This window comes from Cyclopterus lumpus, chromosome 16, assembly GCF_009769545.1.
Source record: "Cyclopterus lumpus isolate fCycLum1 chromosome 16, fCycLum1.pri, whole genome shotgun sequence".
In the NCBI taxonomy this organism is placed as follows: Eukaryota; Metazoa; Chordata; class Actinopteri; order Perciformes; family Cyclopteridae; genus Cyclopterus; species Cyclopterus lumpus.
The window spans coordinates 6,903,191-6,922,603 of record NC_046981.1 but is presented as its reverse complement, the minus strand read 5'-3'; the positions used below and the strand labels follow the sequence as shown (position 1 = coordinate 6,922,603).

At 39.2% G+C, this 19,413-nt stretch overlaps 2 protein-coding genes across 7 annotated transcripts; both read right to left on the bottom strand.

Moving 5' to 3' along the window:
- Window positions 1-998: 998 nt before the first annotated feature.
- LOC117745683 (zinc finger protein ZFAT-like) lies at window positions 999-11,796 on the bottom strand. Of its 5 annotated transcripts, none has more exons than XM_034554177.1 (24): window positions 11,613-11,796; window positions 10,444-10,602; window positions 9,721-9,861; window positions 9,118-9,285; window positions 8,846-8,953; window positions 8,565-8,687; window positions 8,397-8,458; window positions 7,904-7,983; window positions 7,624-7,707; window positions 7,169-7,317; window positions 6,791-6,882; window positions 6,465-6,613; window positions 5,474-6,380; window positions 4,719-4,845; window positions 4,323-4,555; window positions 3,950-4,031; window positions 3,589-3,708; window positions 2,877-3,050; window positions 2,678-2,766; window positions 2,422-2,560; window positions 2,156-2,262; window positions 1,719-1,806; window positions 1,516-1,613; window positions 999-1,438 (listed from the first exon to the last, which is right to left on the bottom strand). In XM_034554177.1, the coding sequence occupies exons 1-24, from the start codon at window positions 11,629-11,631 to the stop codon at window positions 1,238-1,240; spliced, it is 3,699 nt and encodes a 1,232-aa protein (XP_034410068.1). In that variant the 5' UTR covers window positions 11,632-11,796; the 3' UTR covers window positions 999-1,237. The 5 variants fall into 5 exon arrangements, with proteins under 5 accessions (XP_034410068.1, XP_034410065.1, XP_034410069.1 ...); XM_034554174.1 differs by having other exon boundaries at window positions 7,624-7,710; window positions 7,904-7,986; window positions 11,613-11,784; XM_034554178.1 differs by having other exon boundaries at window positions 999-1,432; window positions 7,624-7,710; window positions 7,904-7,986; window positions 11,613-11,784.
- Window positions 11,797-14,993: 3,197 nt separating this feature from the next.
- Window positions 14,994-16,676, bottom strand: LOC117745408 (protein tyrosine phosphatase type IVA 3). Of its 2 annotated transcripts, XM_034553708.1 has the most exons (5): window positions 16,563-16,676; window positions 16,260-16,352; window positions 16,015-16,145; window positions 15,456-15,530; window positions 14,994-15,111 (listed from the first exon to the last, which is right to left on the bottom strand). In XM_034553708.1, exons 1-5 carry the CDS (start codon window positions 16,668-16,670, stop codon window positions 14,994-14,996), a joined length of 525 nt encoding a protein of 174 aa, XP_034409599.1. In that variant the 5' UTR covers window positions 16,671-16,676. The 2 variants fall into 2 exon arrangements, with proteins under 2 accessions (XP_034409599.1, XP_034409600.1); XM_034553709.1 differs by lacking the exon at window positions 15,456-15,530 and having other exon boundaries at window positions 16,563-16,661.
- Window positions 16,677-19,413: the final 2,737 nt, after the last annotated feature.

The following is a 19,413-nucleotide window of genomic DNA, read 5'->3' as shown; positions in this document are numbered from 1 at the left end:
TAATCTGTGCGATGTACCAGCGTTTGTCAAAAGACCACAGCAAGCACTACCGCCACCTAGCGGATTGAGACTGAACTACTGTGTGTCCGAATCTGTCTCTCTTTCCATCCCCTACATACACACGGGGCATTTATTTATGCTTTATTGGCAGCAATCCCACCTTTTAATGCATTCAAAGTGTAGTAGCTTTGCCAGGCTATTTCAAGGTTTACACCTTCCACGCTTTGATTATATTTAGACATTAATCATATCTAAATGAATGTGAAAAACATAAGCACACAGATTTACTTTGTCATATAGTACATTTTGCAGTCTATGGTTCATTTACCAGGAACATAAATATACTGTATTCAAAACAATATCACAAATAAAAGGGATGTGTATATATATATATATATATATATATATTCCTTGTTTGTTTGTTTATTAACTTTAAAACAATGTTTTTCATTCTATGCTGACAGGACTTTCTTATTGAATATTATGGTGGCAACTGACCTCTTTTCCAGAGTTGTTGCAGTCTGTAATGTACGTTCAAGTCAGTGTCATACAGCACATTGTGAAGTCTGTTCCCAAGTTACAAACAGAAACCACTATACAGAGATCAGAATGCACAGTTCTGCTCCTCTAAGAGCTGTCGTTTACTCGTTCTTTATAGGAATCTCCATTAGCATGAGCATGTATACACATTGGCTATTCTTTCTAAATCACAAATCAAGTATGGAAGAAAAACACATCCTCTTTAATATTATTCCAAATGTTTCTGTGTTACTACTCTTAAATGACTAGAAAAAGAAGATTGTGTGATACTTTGAAGTGGATTACAAATTGTCTGTGTTGTTTTGTCTCACATCATATTGTGACAAATGTGGGTCATAATATGAAATCTGTACCAAACGTTTAAGAAATTCTGATGACAAAACATTTTGAGCAAAAACTGAACTGAACTCACAACGACAACTTTTCCAACAATTAAGCCACTCCAGTACATCGAGCAGTTCGGGCCAAGAGTTTATTCAAATATACTTTGGAAGTACAAAATATGACACATAATCACACAAACAATTATTGCACTTACGGTTTTCATAATTATGAAGTGAATAAAAAATACATCTGATGAAGGAAATTCATAATTAGATGGAAACATTCACTAAATCCTGAATGCCCAGTTTATGTTACTTCACTTTTGTAAACAGATCTGCTGACACTGATGACTCAGCAGATGTTGCTAGCATTACTAGTTAATTTCTACAGTGTGTTCCTGGACGTAGACGATATAGTGGTGAGTGTTTTCTCCCTGAGTGAGGACTGTCAGAGCCTCCAGGCCGTGTGCGTCCTCCACCACCATCACCTGGTTACCAGTTAGATCCCCGTCTGCATTCACCACCATCAGCTGGTTTGTGCACTCACCGACCTCCTGTTCGTCGGCCACCTGCAACTTCAGCCACAACTCACCGTCAACATTTTGTTGTAACCACTCATCATTCCCTGAGTATGTGAGGTGTTGCCGTTTACCTGTTGTACAACAGTAACAGTGCCTGGAGCCATGGCGACCATTGAGGTGACGGCGTTGTGAGTCTCTGAACTGAATTCAGTGATCTGCTGGATATCAACTGAACAAAAAAAAAAAAAAGACACATTGATTGTAATTATTACATGGTACATACAGTATGCAAGCACTTCCCCAAAGGAAAGAAATACTTTTAAAAGGTTCTTACCGTTGTCCTGCAGGGATTCTACAGTTACTTCTGTCAGCTGCTCTTCATCCTCCACCGGCAATAACTGGGCCTCTACCGTCTCCCCCACCTGGATATTTATACAGACTTTGTATTATCCAAAAAATACTGACGCTTTGTTTTCCCATAGGGCTTCCTATTTGTGATATTTTAGCAGCAGTTTTTAAGTTTATAAATCAGAAATATGATTTTTAAATGAAGAGAGATTGCAAAAGAAACAAGACAAAGAGTCTCCATCCATGCTGGCAGCTCTGTGTGGCTGTACTTCAGGCACAGTGATGCTTTGAGCTTAAACACTAGCATGCAAACACAAATATAATGCTCTCATGTTGATTTATAGCAGGTTTACCCCAGAGCCTCGTCTCTCGCGTGGCTAAAAATGACCAAATGCCTATTTTCAACGTTTCTCGTCTGTTTACCTCCCAGGTGCCTTCCACCACTTTCAGGCTGTGCTTGCTCTTCAGGTGGCGGTTCAGCTCCCACTTGGTACCATAGACAAACTCACATTCAGGACACTTCATACCACCTAAACACACAGTCACACACACACACACACACACACACACACACACACACACACACAATGTTACGTCAGGCAGCTGAACACGCCTTTTGTTCTGTGCTGCTACAGGCTTAAAGTAATCTTCAATGAAAAGTGGAGACAGTGTGAGAGCAGAGCTCAGACCTTGCTGCTTCAGAGCATCGGGGTTCGGCACTCCAGGTCCGGCATTCTGATACTTCTGATCTGGGTGTTTCATGTTGTAGTGTCGCTTCAGGGGGCCAGCGATGTTACAGGAGTAGTGGCAGTGGGCACAGCGAAATGGCTACATCGATAAGACACAAAATCAATGGCAATGATAAATCTGTACCACAAAAAACAACTTGTCAATCAATTTTGTCAAAACAATGACATCATGAGTGAAACTTGTGTTTATTCTGACCTTAAACTCAGCATGTTGCTCCATGTGTCTGAGCAAGGAAGGTTTGGAGACTGAGGTGAAGTCACACTCTGAACATTGAAACCGCTTCCCTAAACAAACCAAATAGCAATTGTCCTTACATTTATGGTCGCTAAGTACTTCCTCAAATTATATAAATAATAAATTATAACATGGATATTAATAACTATAATATATGTACCTTCATCAGAGTGGCTTAGTCTGTGGCTTTTGAGGGTGACCTTCGATTTGAACTTTTTACCGCACAGATCACAGAGGTGACGTCTCTCCGTGTTGTGTCGGTTCATGTGAGTCTTCAGGTTACTCCGACTGCGGCCTGCATAGTCACACACACTGCAGACGTATGGCTTCAAACCTACAAACACAAGTGTGTACAAAAGGTTTAACCACATGAGACGGCAACAAAAAGCTACTAAAAATACGTTTAGAGTTAAAAGGATGTACGAGTGTGAAGAAACAAGATGTTATTTGACGAGGTGGCCAACATAAGATGGACCTTTTGATAATAAAGTTATGTTTAATAGTAATTACATTATCTGCAGTTTAATAAAACAACATCAGCTACAAAAATGCATGCTATGCATTGCAGTGTTTTATTTGTGTAAATTGGCTGTGCTCAATTAGACCTTCAAAACACTTTTGTGTAACGCCAGCAGCATACAAGTAGACAATTGTATCCTCATTTCACATGTGACTTGACAAACAGGCCAATTTCCCTTTACAACGTGCGCAGTGTGTTTTGAGTCAAGAGAAAGAAAGACGGATGGAACCTCAGATAACTCAATAGTCAAGCCGTGCAATACGGTGCATGGTCATGCACGGACCCATACTGCATGTGTTTCTCCCCTCATGAGTCTGTGTTTGCCTGTGTTAAATGAAGAGGAATGTCACACCTTGGTGGGCCCAGATGTGCCGCTGAAAGTCACTGCTGTTCTTTAAGAAGTAGGAGTCACAGTAGGGGCACTTCTCTGCACGTTGAACCATCAGTCCTTTACCCTGCGAAGGTAGTGTGTCTGTCCAACGCATGCATGCAAACACAAACACACAAAATGAAACCGCAACCACCTTGGCAATTGTATTAAATTGGGCTATGTGGCGAGCTACTGTATTTAGTTCAGTCAGGTATCGCACAGTGAATAATAAACAATTGCTAATAGTCGCATTGGTTTTAAGGACAGGTTTGAAACAAACATTAACAGGTAGTGTGTGTGTGTGTTGTCCATGTCTTTAGATATACATCTATGTATTCTTTACCAGGGTGGGATGTTTTGATGTGGTGTTTTAGTCTGTGCTCTGGACAGCTGTGTTGGCAGACAGGACACGTCACACTCTTCCTCTGTGTACAGCAACGAGATGAAGGCATTAAGACAAATCTCACCAAAAGACATCTCTGGTAAATGTTGGCATACCTTACAGAATTAAATGGAGGGGGGGGGTGGATTACAGCTTAGATTTAACTCCATCAATACTTTTCATGAACTAAATTATTCTAATAGTTTAACCAATTTTAAAAGCGGATACATTACATTGTCAGATACAATTGATCAAACACATGTAAAGTTGAGGTACACAAGACAAAAATGTGACGGTGATTTATAGCTTATGTTTCCAGACGAAGGCTGGTTACCTGTTCCTGGTGTGTCCTCAAATGGGCCTGAAGTTTGTATTTGTCAGGTGTGGTGTATTTACAGCCGGGGTTGGAACAAGGCAGCAGCAAACCGCTGTGCTTCTGGATCTGGTGTCGCTTCAAAGAGCTCTTGGTGATGGACGAGTAGCTACACTTTGAACAGTAGTGCGAGTGCTCCTTAGTGTGTGTGCGTACGTGCACGTTGTAGTGGACTTTGTACCAGAATAGTTTCCCTGTGCAGCAAAACAAAAGGAGACTATTTAACACTCAAACCAGATAGACAAAATAAATAGCAAGAAATGACAATAATATAAGATAAAATTCAACTAAAATAAATAAAATAACAGGACAAAACAAAATCAGCCTCCTCGAGGTGGTTTTCATCATCTTCCTCACCACAGTATTGACATTCTAGGTCTCCGTAAATTTTCCTGAGCCGTTGGAAAGACTCCGTATTGAGCCGAGTCTTCTGAAGCGACGAGATCACCTGCTGGAACGCACTCTGATGCAACACCTCCGACACCTACCGGCAGAAAACAAAGAACATGTCAGACTGCCGGGAGCAAGATGAAAAGATTATTTAAAGTTACTTTCCTCTAAGATGTTTCTGAAATATTAATTAATGAATAAGTAATATGTAGTCTTCATCAAATTGAGAGCAATCATTGCCTGTCATCCCCTTTTCTATACATGCAGAGAACTGTATTTTGGATGGATAATCAGATATGGGGAACATAATTCAGATAGAGCTGTCTGCTAATGCCAAATTCAAAGTATTGCTGTGTAAAAGATCACTAATTATTATATTTCTAGTGCTGACATTTAGACAATTAATTGATCGCCAGCAACTATTTTGATAGTCACTTAATCATCGAGTCCTTTTTGTAGTAAAACATCCAAGCGTTCTCTTGTGTGAGTCTCCGTAATGTGAAATTCTTTGTCTCAACATTATATCAGGACTAAATATTTTTGGTTTTGGATTGTTGGTTGGACAAAAATAAGACAAACTAAGCAAAAATGATAAATAGATAATAATAATAATAATTCGCAAATACTTACATTTTGAAAATAAACTAAAATAACCGCTGTGCCGCCCGAGCGGACATTATTGGGACATTATTGCCCTTCTTGAGGGCCTCTAATTAACTTACACTTTCTAAATGTGGAGATTGAAGATCTTCCCCTGAAGGTGCCGACGACGAAGGTGTTTGTGTGTTCTCGTCAGCTGGGTGTGTGTTTCCTTGAGTCCTAATCTCCAACTGAGGGGTGTGACTGCTCTCTGGTGAATTAAAGGTGTGTGTATCATCTCCAGCTGCAGGGGAGCAGGTGTCTGCCGTGTTGTTCTGTGGCTTTTCCCCAGCAGTTGCTTCGTCCTTTCCGTCAGAGGGAGTTGTTGTTGTTGTTGTTTCTGTAGAAATAGCTTGATGGAGCCGATCTTGGGAACCTTGCTGTTCACTTCCGTTTTCTAATTCTCCTTCTTCCCCCTGCACATCTTCTGCTCCTTCACCCTGAGATTTAGCTTGTTCTTCCACTTGCTCCTTATCTTCACGTGTTGCTATTTTCGGCTGCTCCACTTCCCCATCTCGGCACTCCTCCCCTCCGACACCATTCTTTCCACCCTCCTCCCTCATGCTCTCGTCTTCACCCTCCTGCTCCATCCTTGGATCTCCCTTCATCCCCGTCTCTGTATCCTCCCTCTCCTCATCCCCCCACATGCCTCCTCCAGGCTGGATCAGATAGTAGCTGTTGTTGATACAGTCTGTGAAGGCCTGCTCCTGGTCAAGCTCCTGGTGAGACTCTGTCAAGTGACTCCTCAGTCGATGAGAGCTGACAAACTTCCCGTCACACACACAGCACATGTATAGGAAGAGGTGCTTCCTGACATGAGCAGCGAGGGTGGCCATCTTTGTTGCAGCGTGATCACAGATTAGGCAGGCGAAGGGTCGTTGGGGTCCGTGGACCAACAGGTGACGCTCCCTCTCCAGCTGGTTCTTAAAGCGCCGGTTACAGGTGGGACAGTGGTACAGGAGCTGTCTGAGGCCCTGACGGGTCTTCAACCTGAAAAAGATTAACAGATTAGAAGGGCAGGTATGTCTGATGGCGGATGGGAATGTAAAATAATGTAGATAATGTCGCTCAAACCTTAGTTGTTGGTAGCTCTGGTGGACAGCAGGGTCTTTCAGGTTATGCCGCTTCTCTATGTGTTTCAGCAAGTTCTTTACATCGGAGTATTTTTTCTCACAGAAGCTGCAGTGCTGCTTCACCTTCAAATGGACTCGCTCGATGTGGACCTACAAGATCGGAAACACAGAATCACTGTTGCAACCAGTAAAAAAACAGTGCAGCTGCAACCTGAATATGGATCCAATCCATCTGGATGTAGAAACAGAATTCACATTGGGTCTCACATATCACAGTGTAACTAATAATGTATAACAGTAAAAGAAAAAGAAAAGTAGTACAAGTACCTTGAGGTGACCTGGGCTGAGGCAGTTGAAAGGACAGTGCTGACAGCTGAACTTCTCTCCTGTGTGCTTCCTCAGGTGAACATTCAGGTTGGCTTTGAAGGGAAACGCACAAAGTAAGCAGCCTTCACAGGGATTGAAATTAGTTTGCAACTGCAAGTTTCAATTTTACATGTTGTTATTTAGGGATGGCAGAAGTTACCCTTCCTCTGCTATATACGTTTTACAAATACTTATCCATCCAATAATTTTGTGTTACTCGTCGGTCACTATTGTTTGTCACTATTATTTAACTAATCTCAATTCAGTCTCACTTTTAATAATCAAGCTGAAATTCCTGTGTGGCCTCGATAACGGTTTCTCTTGTGAGCCTAGATGTACCTTTAATGGCTGATGCGTAGTCACAGTGTGGACACTGGAAAGGTTTCTCCTGGGTGTGTGTCCTGAGGTGGGCCATCAGAGAGTGTCTGAATTTAAAGATCTTGTTGCAGAACTCACAGGCAAAGATCTTCAACTGGCTCTGAAGTAAACTGGGAGACAGAGTAACAATATGACACTTAGCAGATATCATTGTTGTTGCTATTGTGGCATTGGAGATTGTTGTTGTTGCTCATAAAATAAACAAACTTCTTCGACTGGCTTTAGGCTGCACAGAAAAACAACAAGTCCAACAAATCATTTATGACAGATTATTAGATTAGAAGCAGATTTATTTACAGTAGTGTGGAGCTTGTAGTTTACACAGGAGCGTTCAGCTCCACTGAACCTGCAAAGCTACAACTACTATACAATTAAATCAATGTTAATATATTTAATAAAAGATATTCCTACAGTACTTTGTAGCATCTTGCTTTATGGAATATTCCTGGAAGCCTCTGCTGACTGCTGTTGTTGTTGTTGTTGTTGCCAAAGGGATCCCACTGCTGACAGGAGATAACATTGATATGTCGGACTACTTCAAGTACAAACTTTACAGACTTATGCATGCATGCAGTTGACAAATCAACTCTTGTCGTCAGATTTTCTAAATGAAGTTTACTGACCATCTGTCATCATGACCACCAAATATGTATGACATTGAAAGCATGACGAGATGGACATTCTCCATTATGTTACCTTGGCTCCGGATCTGTTTTCGGGATACCCTCACAGGTAATGGCTTCATGGTCTTGTGACTGACTCTGGAAAACTGCAGACTGCTGACCACCCAGACAAATAAATAAGAAATAAACCCATGTCATATTGGGAATCAAATAAATATTACATAATAATCTAAAAACACATTGTATCACAGAATCATCACTTTTGAAATTCATCTGAAATGCTAAAACAATTTACACTTTAGAGATAAAATGTTTTTATTTGGCTTTTGAGCCTACATCCTAATGTTATTATTTAAAGAGAGGTGAGTAGGACCACGACACAAGAAGCTGTCGACAGTTTTTATAGGTTATCTCTAAAGTCTGTGTTGTGTAACTGGGACACAACACAGATGTAAAGTTGTGGGATGGAGGCATGAATCTCAGAACCTGGGTAAATCAAATCCAAACTAAAGGTAAATGAGAAATACATTTCAATATTTGGGTGAATGTTTCTGTGTATTTGTTACCTGAGGTTGGAGGGCCGAAGACTCTGCTGAATTGTCCTCCACTGGAACCATTTTAGAAACACCTGTGAAAATGAAAGGTAATAATCTTGCTTATAAATATGTATCAGCCGACTCAGTTGTTAGCCAAAACATAAAAGCTAGCACAGAGAAAAGCTCTTTAACACAAACCTGGTAGTGTTTCATCTTCCGTTAGAACAACACTGATGACCGACCTTTTGTTTCCCGTTGCTCGACCTCCTTCTTTGGAGGTGCGGCTCCGATTGGTTCTCGGGTGTCTGAAGCTGCCCACATCTACAAGCAGAGAAGAAGAACGGGTCAGAGCGTTCGGATCATTCGTCTTTTACAATTCATCAGAAGTTAATATTCAGCAGTGATTTTAAAGCCAGCAATTCAGTGTCCCTCCTGGTAAGAATACATTTGAAGAAACCATGTCCTCAACTTAAACTAACCTTTTTCTCTCCCGAGTCCTGGTTTTGCTGGGTTTTGTTGCGTTGGATCTGCGCCCCCAGGATCCAGACTCCCAGAACCCTGGATTCCTGCTCCTCCACAGTTGCTTCCTGTAAATAATGATTCTGTCTGTTAACCATGCACCTGCATTTGCAAGTATAATACACGTATGTAAATCATATTCTCCTGTATGTTAACGTAGAGGTATTTAATTAAAAGAATGCGTCTTTGTCACATGTTAACTTTGCTATTGCTGATTTGTTTCACTCTTCACCAGTCTCCTCTTCGTCCTCGTCTTCTTCCTCCTCCTCCTGTTCCTCCTCCTCCTCCTCCTCCTCCTCTTCTTCTCTCAGGCAGATGTGTTTGCGGATCTGTCGTCTGTTGCTGAACGAGCGATGGCAGTCTCTACATTCAAGCCCCGATATCCCGTCATGGCTTTCTCCTAGCACAGGGGGGGGAAAAAAATAGTCAGAATGGCCACAGCGGGAAACGCAGTTTGTGTTGCAGACTTACAAAAATCAATAACAAAGACAAATTGAATTTAGGAGAAATAGAACACATTGTTTAAATGCCGTTAGATTACGTAGATCAGCAACCAGGCAAAAGCCATTTGGCGTAAAACACTGATATTACTTGTATTTGTGAGCAGATAAAACGGAGTGTGATATCTCGTTTTTGTTGTCAGTTTGAAATGTCTGTTATGACTCAACCAGCAAGGTGATATTCACGATCTCATTCTTGTCAAGTGTATCAGCTAGAACATTTATACATAAATATATCAAATAAACTAAGCAAGTATCTTCTCTTGTGCAGAGGGTTCTTATCCTATCTTTTGCATGAACAATTATTGTACACATATAAATGGCAAAAGTATCACCTTGTGCTGTGCTATATTGTTTGTCTCCCTCCTCCATATTCTTTTCTTCTTCCCTTTGAACATTAGACTGGGTAGAGTCGGCTTTGCAAGTCTTCTTTGTCGAGCCTTTCGGTCGTCCTCGTTTTCGCTTCACTGGGCTCTCTGTGGGCCAACAAGACAGCAGAACAGATAAGAAGATAACACGGGTTCTTTTAAATTAGAAGAATCCCACTAAGAGACCAAAACATCTTGATCTTATCCTACAAACACTTATTTTCTGTGGAGCATAAGCCTGATACAGCTTACGCCTTGTATGATATAACTATATTGTAATCTTGTTTGCTGCTGCTACAAACACATTTCCCCCTGGGGATAAATATAGTATATATATATCTCTATCTATCAGATACAGTTTACTGTATATGCAGTGACATATTGCTGTGTAGTATAGCATTTCTTTTTTCTTCACTTTTGATTAATTCTTCACGTGTGTGTATATATATATATTAAATAAATAAATATAACACACACACTGGTAATTACATCTCATATATATATATATACACATACACACACACACATGCACACATACACAACTAATTGACTCAAATACATTGTCCAACAAAGTTCAGTTTCTCCCCAAATTAGTGAACGTAGAAATATTTACTATGAAATAACATGTGGGTTATTTTTTTTATTTTTTTACAGGATTTTGTGGTAGTCTTTTTGACTTGCTAATCTTACCTGCCAACGTCTCCACGGGCCCTCCTGCAAGAGGTTGCAGAGCAATGATGATGTCATCGGGAGGCTCCTGCTTGGTGTGCAGCGTGGAGCAATGGACCAGCAGCTGGGCGCGACTGGGAGAGAAGAGGTTGCAGAGCCGACACATAAACACAGAACCAGCTGCGGAGAGACGAAGAAAAGTGGCGGAGGGAAACATACAGAATCATTGTGAGAGTGATTGAAGACATTTGCATGCTTTAAATCAACACATCAAATGTTGCTATTTTGAGTCATTGTACCCCATTTCCTCATCTTGAAATTCAAGTCTTTTTGGCTTCTTTTTTTGGGGCATTAATTTGCTAAACAGACAAATGAATGAAAACTGCCTTAATAAATGTCATTGCAGTACATTTTAATCTTAATTGTAAATGTTACATTATATATATATATATATATATATATATATATATATATATTTATATATATATATATATATATATATATATATATTGCATGTTTTTAATTTGTTGGTTTGTGTAGATGTGCAGTTTTAAAATGGTTCGCTTCTATCGTTCCACAGTCCACAACTAACAAAGCTCATTTAAAAGTAGGTATATTATTAATCAAGCAACATTGAAGGGCATACAACAGTAAACAATTAGGCTAGTTCTATATTGATCAACAATTTATTTGCAGTTTTTTCTTTTTATTGGATGTCATTTACATGGATGTTAATTCATAACATGGGACAGTTGCTAAAACATTGATATCCGCTTGAATTAACAGTCGCATCTGACAGACATTTGAGGTTTTTCTTTTTTGTGTGAAATCAACCAAAATCATTATTATAAAAATAACCAATAAACATATGGTCTAGCGTTAGTAATGAGTGCTGTGTTAACGAATTTCTTTTTTAAATAAGTTTGACAATCTCTCGTCGATATTATAATACATTCCTTTTTTTGCATATCGATATATCGGTGAATTGACACTTGTCTGTCGTGGTCCACACTCTGTAGATTACTTAATCAACAGAACATCTGTAAACAATGTCCACAGTGACAATATAAATTCAAAACACTTTCAACCAGCACACGTTTAATAGTTAACATCCGTTTATTTTGATGTGGCCCAAACTGACGTGAAGACCCGACAAACATATTCGAGTTGAAGCGAGCCAAAAGCCTCACCTGCTTTCTGACCGTCCATTGTTCCTGCGTCCGAGCAACAAAGGAAAACTAATTTATCGATGGATTTGAGACATCATACAGCTACAAATAATCACTGAATTCGGATGTTAGAGATTCATTTTATATTACGCACATTGACATTTCTGTCGAATCTGCCACATGAGTCCGTCCAACCAGCGGAAGTGGACAGGACTCAGTGACGCTGGCAGGGCAGCGCCCTCTGTGGCAGGAGGACTGTACTGCGGTTGAGAACCAATTCAGAATTTCTCAAAGAAACTCATTTAGGGCCAAGGATTTCTTTAACTAACATTTCTAAAATGTTGATTATTGTGTTAACAATAAAAAATCATCAACACTCTTGTCATAGACTTTTAGTTGTTTAGTTTAAGTTGTGCGAGTAATACAGTGTGTCTCAGAGTAATACTTGTTCTAATGTAATATTTATGGAGGTTGCATGGTGGAACAAAAACAGAGCATGTCAAACACCGGTTGTAAAAAACATTAATACATTTAATTTAATTTTAAAGGTTTATAACCAAATTATGACTTAAAACATGTCTGGTATTTAAGTACAGCAAAGAGATTCTCTTTTACTAAATAAATATTAACTTCATTACAAATATAGAATTTGGAATCTTAAAAATGCATTACAATATTACAGGGCAAAATAAAATGATCATCGGGTCAATAACAATAATAATGATTTAAGAAAGTGAAGCAAAATTATTTTCATAAAGATAGAGACAGAACAGACATGACACAGTTTTAAATAGCAAATGATAGACACAATGGCTCCTAAAAACATTTTGATTTTATTATTACAAAACCAGGAGAGTGTAGAAATACAAAGAAGCCTCTAGGTGGCGAGTAGGCTGAATTATCCTTCAAGGTCTTAAAGATCTCCTTCCTACAAGGCAGCGCTAACACTTGCAAGCTCATAGTTAGATCAATGAGATTTAACTATGATGAATTTAATGAGGTACAGCAATTGAGGGAAGGTTACACTATGAAGCATATAAGTGTTTATTTGTTTTGTTCTCATATTTTGATTTCCTCCACAAGCAGCAGGGAACTGAATTTCTTTTGGTTTAGGTGGCAATGTATGCTTCCTCCTGTATAGTCATATTAGATGTCTGACAAATGCTCTTTTTGTTTTATAATTACCAGCAGAATGGAACTTAATAAAAGTGCAAACTGGGGATCATATTGGCACATTAAAACAGACAGAGGAATTAATGAACACCTATTCAAATATAGGGACAATGACAAAACCTTTATTAAACAGTGCAATCATTTACAAACATACAGACATTTACAGCATTTGTTTTTACATTAAAAAAAGTGTCAGCTCAGGCCAATCCCAATGATAAACAATGGCTAAAGACTCTAAAACAAACACACACACAAATATGAACAAGTAAACTGTTGCCAATCTGTTAAACTTTCAGGTAAAGATGGTAGATTATTTTTTCTTTCTCCTTTAGTTTAATTGTACATCCTCTGCTTTCATTTATTTCTTACAAATTGTTGTTCGTGACATCAGATGGTGAGGAGACTATAACAAGCAATTGACTAATCCATAAAAGGTGTATGCTCTATCATCCTAAACAGTGCAATCATTTACAAACATACAGACATTTACAGCATTTGTTTTTACATTAAAAAAAGTGTCAGCTCAGGCCAATCCCAATGATAAACAATGGCTAAAGACTCTAAAACAAACACACACACAAATATGAACAAGTAAACTGTTGCCAATCTGTTAAACTTTCAGGTAAAGATGGTAGATTATTTTTTCTTTCTCCTTTAGTTTAATTGTACATCCTCTGCTTTCATTTATTTCTTACAAATTGTTGTTCGTGACATCAGATGGTGAGGAGACTATAACAAGCAATTGACTAATCCATAAAAGGTGTATGCTCTATCATCCGCAAAAAAGGAAGCCATTGGTTACATGCCTCATTCAGGATCAATACAAATGAATAAGTAAATTCCACCCCACAAGAAAACATGTATAAGATACTATGACCTAGTCTAAATGATGCCCAGCATTATGTATGCTAGGATTTGAACTATATCTCAGTTTACCAATATACAATGCATGGATTAAAACTGAGACACTGGCTCATATACGGCTGATAACATGAACATTACTCCCTGACGCACAAACATACAAAAGAAAACATTTGTCAACCTGCAAGTATTTAAATTTCTTTGCAACCCTTTGTAGTCAATGTATTAGAGGGATTTACCCTGAGCTTTAGGAGAATAAAAGAGATACCTCATTAAATATTATTTACAACTAGTTTACATCCTCTCCTTCATTTTAGAATGCGTGTAATGTATCATTACTGTTAAATTATTAACAATTCCTTTTTTTTACAATACATATGTACTTTAAACCTGGATTCAAATCAGCCCTCTGTGTTTTCTTCTGTGGGTATCAATAAACAGAGCATAATATAATGCACACACTGATATGTAAACACATAACTTGCGCACAATAAAGTAACGCTGCAACTGTAACAAAACCAAATGAAAGCTGTAGCTACCAAATTGCTTAAACTAGCAATTTAGAAGTGTTTCTGAATTCTGATCGTTGACAAATGGCAAAAAATGCGAGGATGAAAATGAGCCCTTATATCTGCAGTTACACTGAGAACAGACACCAACAGGAATAATGTAAAAGAAAGGGGCATTTTAGAGTATTGACACTAATTCTCAATAAAAACACTAAGCTGGTAAAACAAGCCTTTGTTTCAGTGTGTTATGGGTTTGGTGGGTTTTTCATGCCATAACACTATTTCAACACTCACAGAAATACTGCATGTAATTTTATACCATGATTATGGTGAAGTTTAAACTTATAGAATATCTGTAGAAAAATAAATAATAATTCAATGTTTTTTTTTTACAAAATATCCGGTATGACTTAAGGTTTTGAAGGCCAATACATCAGGTATTACAGTTACACCAAATATGTCTAGATGTCCCCGTAGGTGCACACTCTGGATTTGTTTTATTTAAAATGTCAACGTGATTCCCACGCCTGAACACACTTTTGTGTATTTTATGTCTACAAAATGTAATTTTTAACGTAATTTTCTTTCCCTCGCCCACCTTTGCCGTATCTTTCTTCACTGTAATCTATCTCCCGAATCTCGAATCTATCTAGAATTAAACATTCCAAAAAATGAATCAAGAGATCATCGGAAACAGAGGGAACGATGATGCGTTCCACTAAAACTGCTGGCAACATTTTCCAGGGCACACGTGGGCCAATTGAGCCTGTTTACAGAATTTACTTGTGAAACAAGGCTTGTACGGTTGGATTCCTGAGAGCATTTGTCGAGGACCACACGATGTCTGTGGGTTTTGTGTTCACATTGTGCAACATTTGTTCTTGTGTGCATGAGAGTCTTTGAAGCGGAGTCTCTGCTTGGATCGATATTTCTCCAAATAGGTTAGCTGTTTACTGTTGATGGCTCCACGACGCTTCCTGAAACACACATAAAGACACACAATGTCGGATTGAAGTCAATGGTATAACCCCTCTTGATTACCCTCACACCTCTTCAGTGTGCGTTTCTCTCTGCCACATGGCCTTCTTCGATACCACCACCAGATGGCACCAAAGTAAGAAACATTCAAGCGCATGCATTGTGGTTGTGGTGTGTAAAGAGGATTTCCTAATCCATGTAAAGCACTTTGCATATTACAAAAAGTGTTCTGGTGTGCAATACATCAACATCTGAATAGGTTGTGGTTTTTGTTTCATATTGTATGTGTGTTTGATACTTGTCTTTTCTGCATGGTGAGGTTGTAGGATATAAATGTACTCACTGTCTGATGAGTTGAATAGCATCTTCATACTTCATCCCACTCTCTATAAGAGCCAGAGCAACCAGCACAGGAGCCCTGTGTGCATGCACAGACACACAAACACACACAGTCACATCCATGTCTCTTGAGACTGGTGTCTGAGTAAAAATAACGACAGTTTAGCCGCATCTTTAAGTTTCAGTAATGCCGTATGACAGAACGATCAGTTACTGTGTAAACTAATCAAAAGTGTGTGTATGTGTTCAACTTGGAGAAGAGAGATCAATGCCATTAAAAAACTACAGCAAAAGGTTTCTGATTTATTTTATCATCCAATTATCATATGTATTGGCCAATAACCATAGTGTGACTGTGATCCAACCGGTCTGACCTAGTTTTACCAGAAACATAAAAACTTTCTCTGCATATTAATCCCTGTGTGTGTTTGTGTGTGTGTGTGTGTGTGTGTGTGTGTGTGTGTGTGTGTGTGCGTCCGCCTCTCTTGGATTCAGTTCAATTAACTCTAAAAGACAAACTATATAAGAATAATGCTTTTTGTTGTTGTTGATGTGTCTCTCACCTCCCCAGTCCAGCCACACAGTGAACTGCCACGCAGCATCCTGGCTCCTCCTGAAACTTATTTTTCAGCAGACTCAACCAATCATCCACCAGCTTACTTGAGGGCGAGGCTCCATCATCAAACGGCCAATCCTGAAAGAAAATCAGAACAGTTACAGTACTTCTGTTATGTCATACTGAATGTGTGAGTGTGTCTGTGTGTGTGTGTGTGTGTGTGTGTGTGTGTGTGTGTGTGTGCGCGCTCACCACCACAGTGATGCCGTCTTTCTCCAACGGGGTTTTGTCATAGGTGATATCACAGACGCGAACAACTGTGGTGGCACCGAAGCGCTTCAGATCCTGAGAGTGACGACAGTGGTAGGAGATCATTTTCTCACAACTAAGCCAAAACACGTAGATCAATTAAAAAGAAAATGGTCTTAGTTGTTTCAGTTTGCACGTCATCGGAAAGAAAAAACATGCAGTTTATACATGAGGCATGTGCTTGTGTCATCTTTCTGAAGCTCTTCAGTGTACCGATGGGGGTCTGTCCACACGCATGTCTCCTACCTCTATGAAGGAGCTGAGTGTGCTGTCTGTGGGGTTGTGTGTGATGAGGAATCTCATGTTCTTGTGGCACAGTTCAACTGGAGCTGGACGGTTCATGTTGGCCAGCATGACCTTCGATATCCCAGGTTCACCTCTGACCTTTTAATGTCGGGGAGAAATGTACAGTTTATAACAACAAATTGAGCATGATGTCAAATATATTGTGCACATTCTTAAGCTCCTTAGATATTTGCTAAAATGTCTTTTGTTGACTACAAGCGTTTGCAGTTTGTCAGATCTTTCTCAATAATTTTTCCATGAAACATCACTCCCGTATCTTTGAGGCCATTTTATGCAAGACATTTGACATTTCACAGTAGGAAAAGCAGTAAATGATTAAATTAATGTCGGCTGATTTCCATTACTGAACTTTTTTAATTATTTTAAATGCAGCCAAACCTGTAACACAAACTCACAACTCTTCACAACGTCACATATTTACAGCCCTTTTATGTAAGTCTGCAATATCGAGTGGAAACAAGCACATCTATTAAAGGGACAGTGTTCAAAGAGGAATCCAACGCTGCAGTTGAAGGGCTCCACCCACCTATTTGCTTGATTATACCTCATCTCAAAACTAAGTGGGTGGGTACAACCTGCACTTGATCATCTTCTCTGCTTTGGTTGTACCTGTCAAGGTGGGACAACTCACACCTCTATCTATAGTCCCTTTTCACAGCAGCCATTATGACGTTACAATGCAGGGTAAACACAGGTGTAGTTTAGTGCCATTAATTACGTCCCTGTTCCATTTAGCTGGACCAGGGCTCTGGTATTGTGCATGCTGGCTCACTGGAGTGACGGTGTGTGACTCAATAAATAGAACTGGACCATAATCAGTTTGATCAATTACACCTGTGTTTACTTTGATTTGACAAACTTCAAACTGGCTGCTGTGAAAGAGGCCGATAAGAACATCTACTGAGCCATACACTGACAATCTTTTAGTTAGAGTATTGATAAGAACTATTTATGTGATATCATTGTCTTCACATGCTATAAACAAATCGATAAACAAAGACAGTGATGACTTTAGCGTCCGACTCAAGGAACACCCAAGAAGCAAATGTTTTAAAAACATGAACTAGTTCTGAAAATGGGGAGTGTGGTGTATTTCTATGCAAGGCGTGGAACATGAAAAGCATTCTTGTAATAAGAATACAATTAATATTTCAAGGTAAACCAAACGCTGATTTTAGCTCACATTGACCAAACCAAAAAAACTACCACAGAATCCGATAACCAAGTCAGTAATATACAGGATTTAAAAGGTTTTGGTGCATAACCATATTTTGTCACGCTCAGGTGACCAGTCAGCTCTCACCTTTAGCTCCGGCTGTAGCAGGTAGCTGCTTGTTAACTAATATCAGGTCTTCTGGTGACTGGACTTCTTGTCTCTTGTTGAACTTCCTGTTGGGATACTGTTTTTAGCCTTTACGGTTGTTGTCTTGAGTACAGTTTTACTCCATCAGTTGTAGTCCAGGAAGCTACAGTTTGTATCTCTCTGATTGTCACTGCTTCAGTCCTCTGTTTCGCTCTTTGTCTCTCACTCTCAGTAGCTCTCTGTTTCCTTCTGTCTCCCGTTAGCTTCCAGTGTCGAGGCTCCACGTGTTACCCCATGAGCTGGCTGGTTCACAGGGTAAGGGCCAATGGTCTTTCAGGTTTCAGGGCCACAGGACTGCATGGTGCAGCTTCATCCCAGATAGGCTCTAAATGTGTTGAGCGTGGCAGTAGTCACCACTCCGCCGCACAAACTCCATCAACCAGCAGTTCTAAAGGACAAAACATACAAACTAAATGTAACTCTTCAAATAAATTACTTTCAGAAAAACAGTTGTTAAAATTGGTAACATTTTTTATTCAGTATGGTAATAATTCAGCATTTGTTCCAGTGATTTTGTTCAAGGCCATTAGCACATATTCAAGACTGCTAATATTTGTAAGTAAGACCAGTGCTTACACAATGATGGGTAAACTGTCACCGTATGGAGTCACTGAACTATGTACAAAAAATGTTCTACTTGCATTAAATAGACAAGAAAACTGGGAGACAGATGTCAGACGCAGCATAGACAATCTAATACACGATGCGGCTCACAAAATACGATAATGTTATTATATTAGCCTGCACAATATCAACTAAGTCAAATTTGGTCTCAAGGGGAAAAAAATAGATTAATTCAGAAAACCAGTGGGTTACGTAATGTATTGGTGGATGTAAATGTTCCTCAGCCTTCGGGACAAAAGACCACATGTTGGAGTACCAACCGTAGAACAGGATAAAAAGGAAGGTTAGCTCAATTTGTTCCCCGTGAAAGGTTTTTTTCTATATTTCTTGGAAGTTGTTCCTGATCCGATGTGAGGTCATGGGACAGGGATGTCGTATGAGTACAGATTGTAAAGCCCTATTATATTGGACTAAAATAAACTGAATTGAAAAAAAATTGAATGGCTACTTCTACTTCAGGGAGAACAGGTCTTTGTAGACTAATACCTTATGTATGTCAGATCACTACTTTATGAAAGATGTAGTTATACAATGTAGTTAAAAACAGCTATACCTTGGCATATTTTGTCTTGCAAACAGCTGTTGTTTATCAGATATATGTCATGTTGATTTTTAGTTTGAGCTTAACAAAATTTAAACGATGACCTTCAGACAAGATAATAGTGTGTCTTGAACAGTTAATTTCCCTTAATGCTGTGATGTAAAAGACATAACGGATGAACACTGCTTGGAAATAAAAATGCAGTTTCTTCAAAAGTCTACAAGTTCAATACTGTCCATGGTAAACAAACAATCGTTTCAAAA

Excerpts from the sequence above, each read along its gene's own strand:
- LOC117745683 (XM_034554174.1), bottom strand. Across the intron at positions 9,862-10,443 it reads GCCCGTGGAGACGTTGGCAG|AGAGCCCAGTGAAGCGAAAA; the intron begins GTAAGATTAGCA and ends GTTGGCCCACAG. Across the intron at positions 4,556-4,718 it reads CCTAGAATGTCAATACTGTG|GGAAACTATTCTGGTACAAA; the intron begins GTGAGGAAGATG and ends TTTGCTGCACAG.
- LOC117745408 (XM_034553708.1), bottom strand. The coding sequence starts at position 16,670 with ATGCTGGCCAACATGAACCGTCCAGCTCCAGTTGAACTGTGCCACAAG. Across the intron at positions 16,353-16,562 it reads CACTCAGCTCCTTCATAGAG|GATCTGAAGCGCTTCGGTGC; the intron begins GTAGGAGACATG and ends CGTCACTCTCAG. Across the intron at positions 15,112-15,455 it reads GCTATTCAACTCATCAGACA|GAAGCGTCGTGGAGCCATCA; the intron begins GTGAGTACATTT and ends TGTGTGTTTCAG.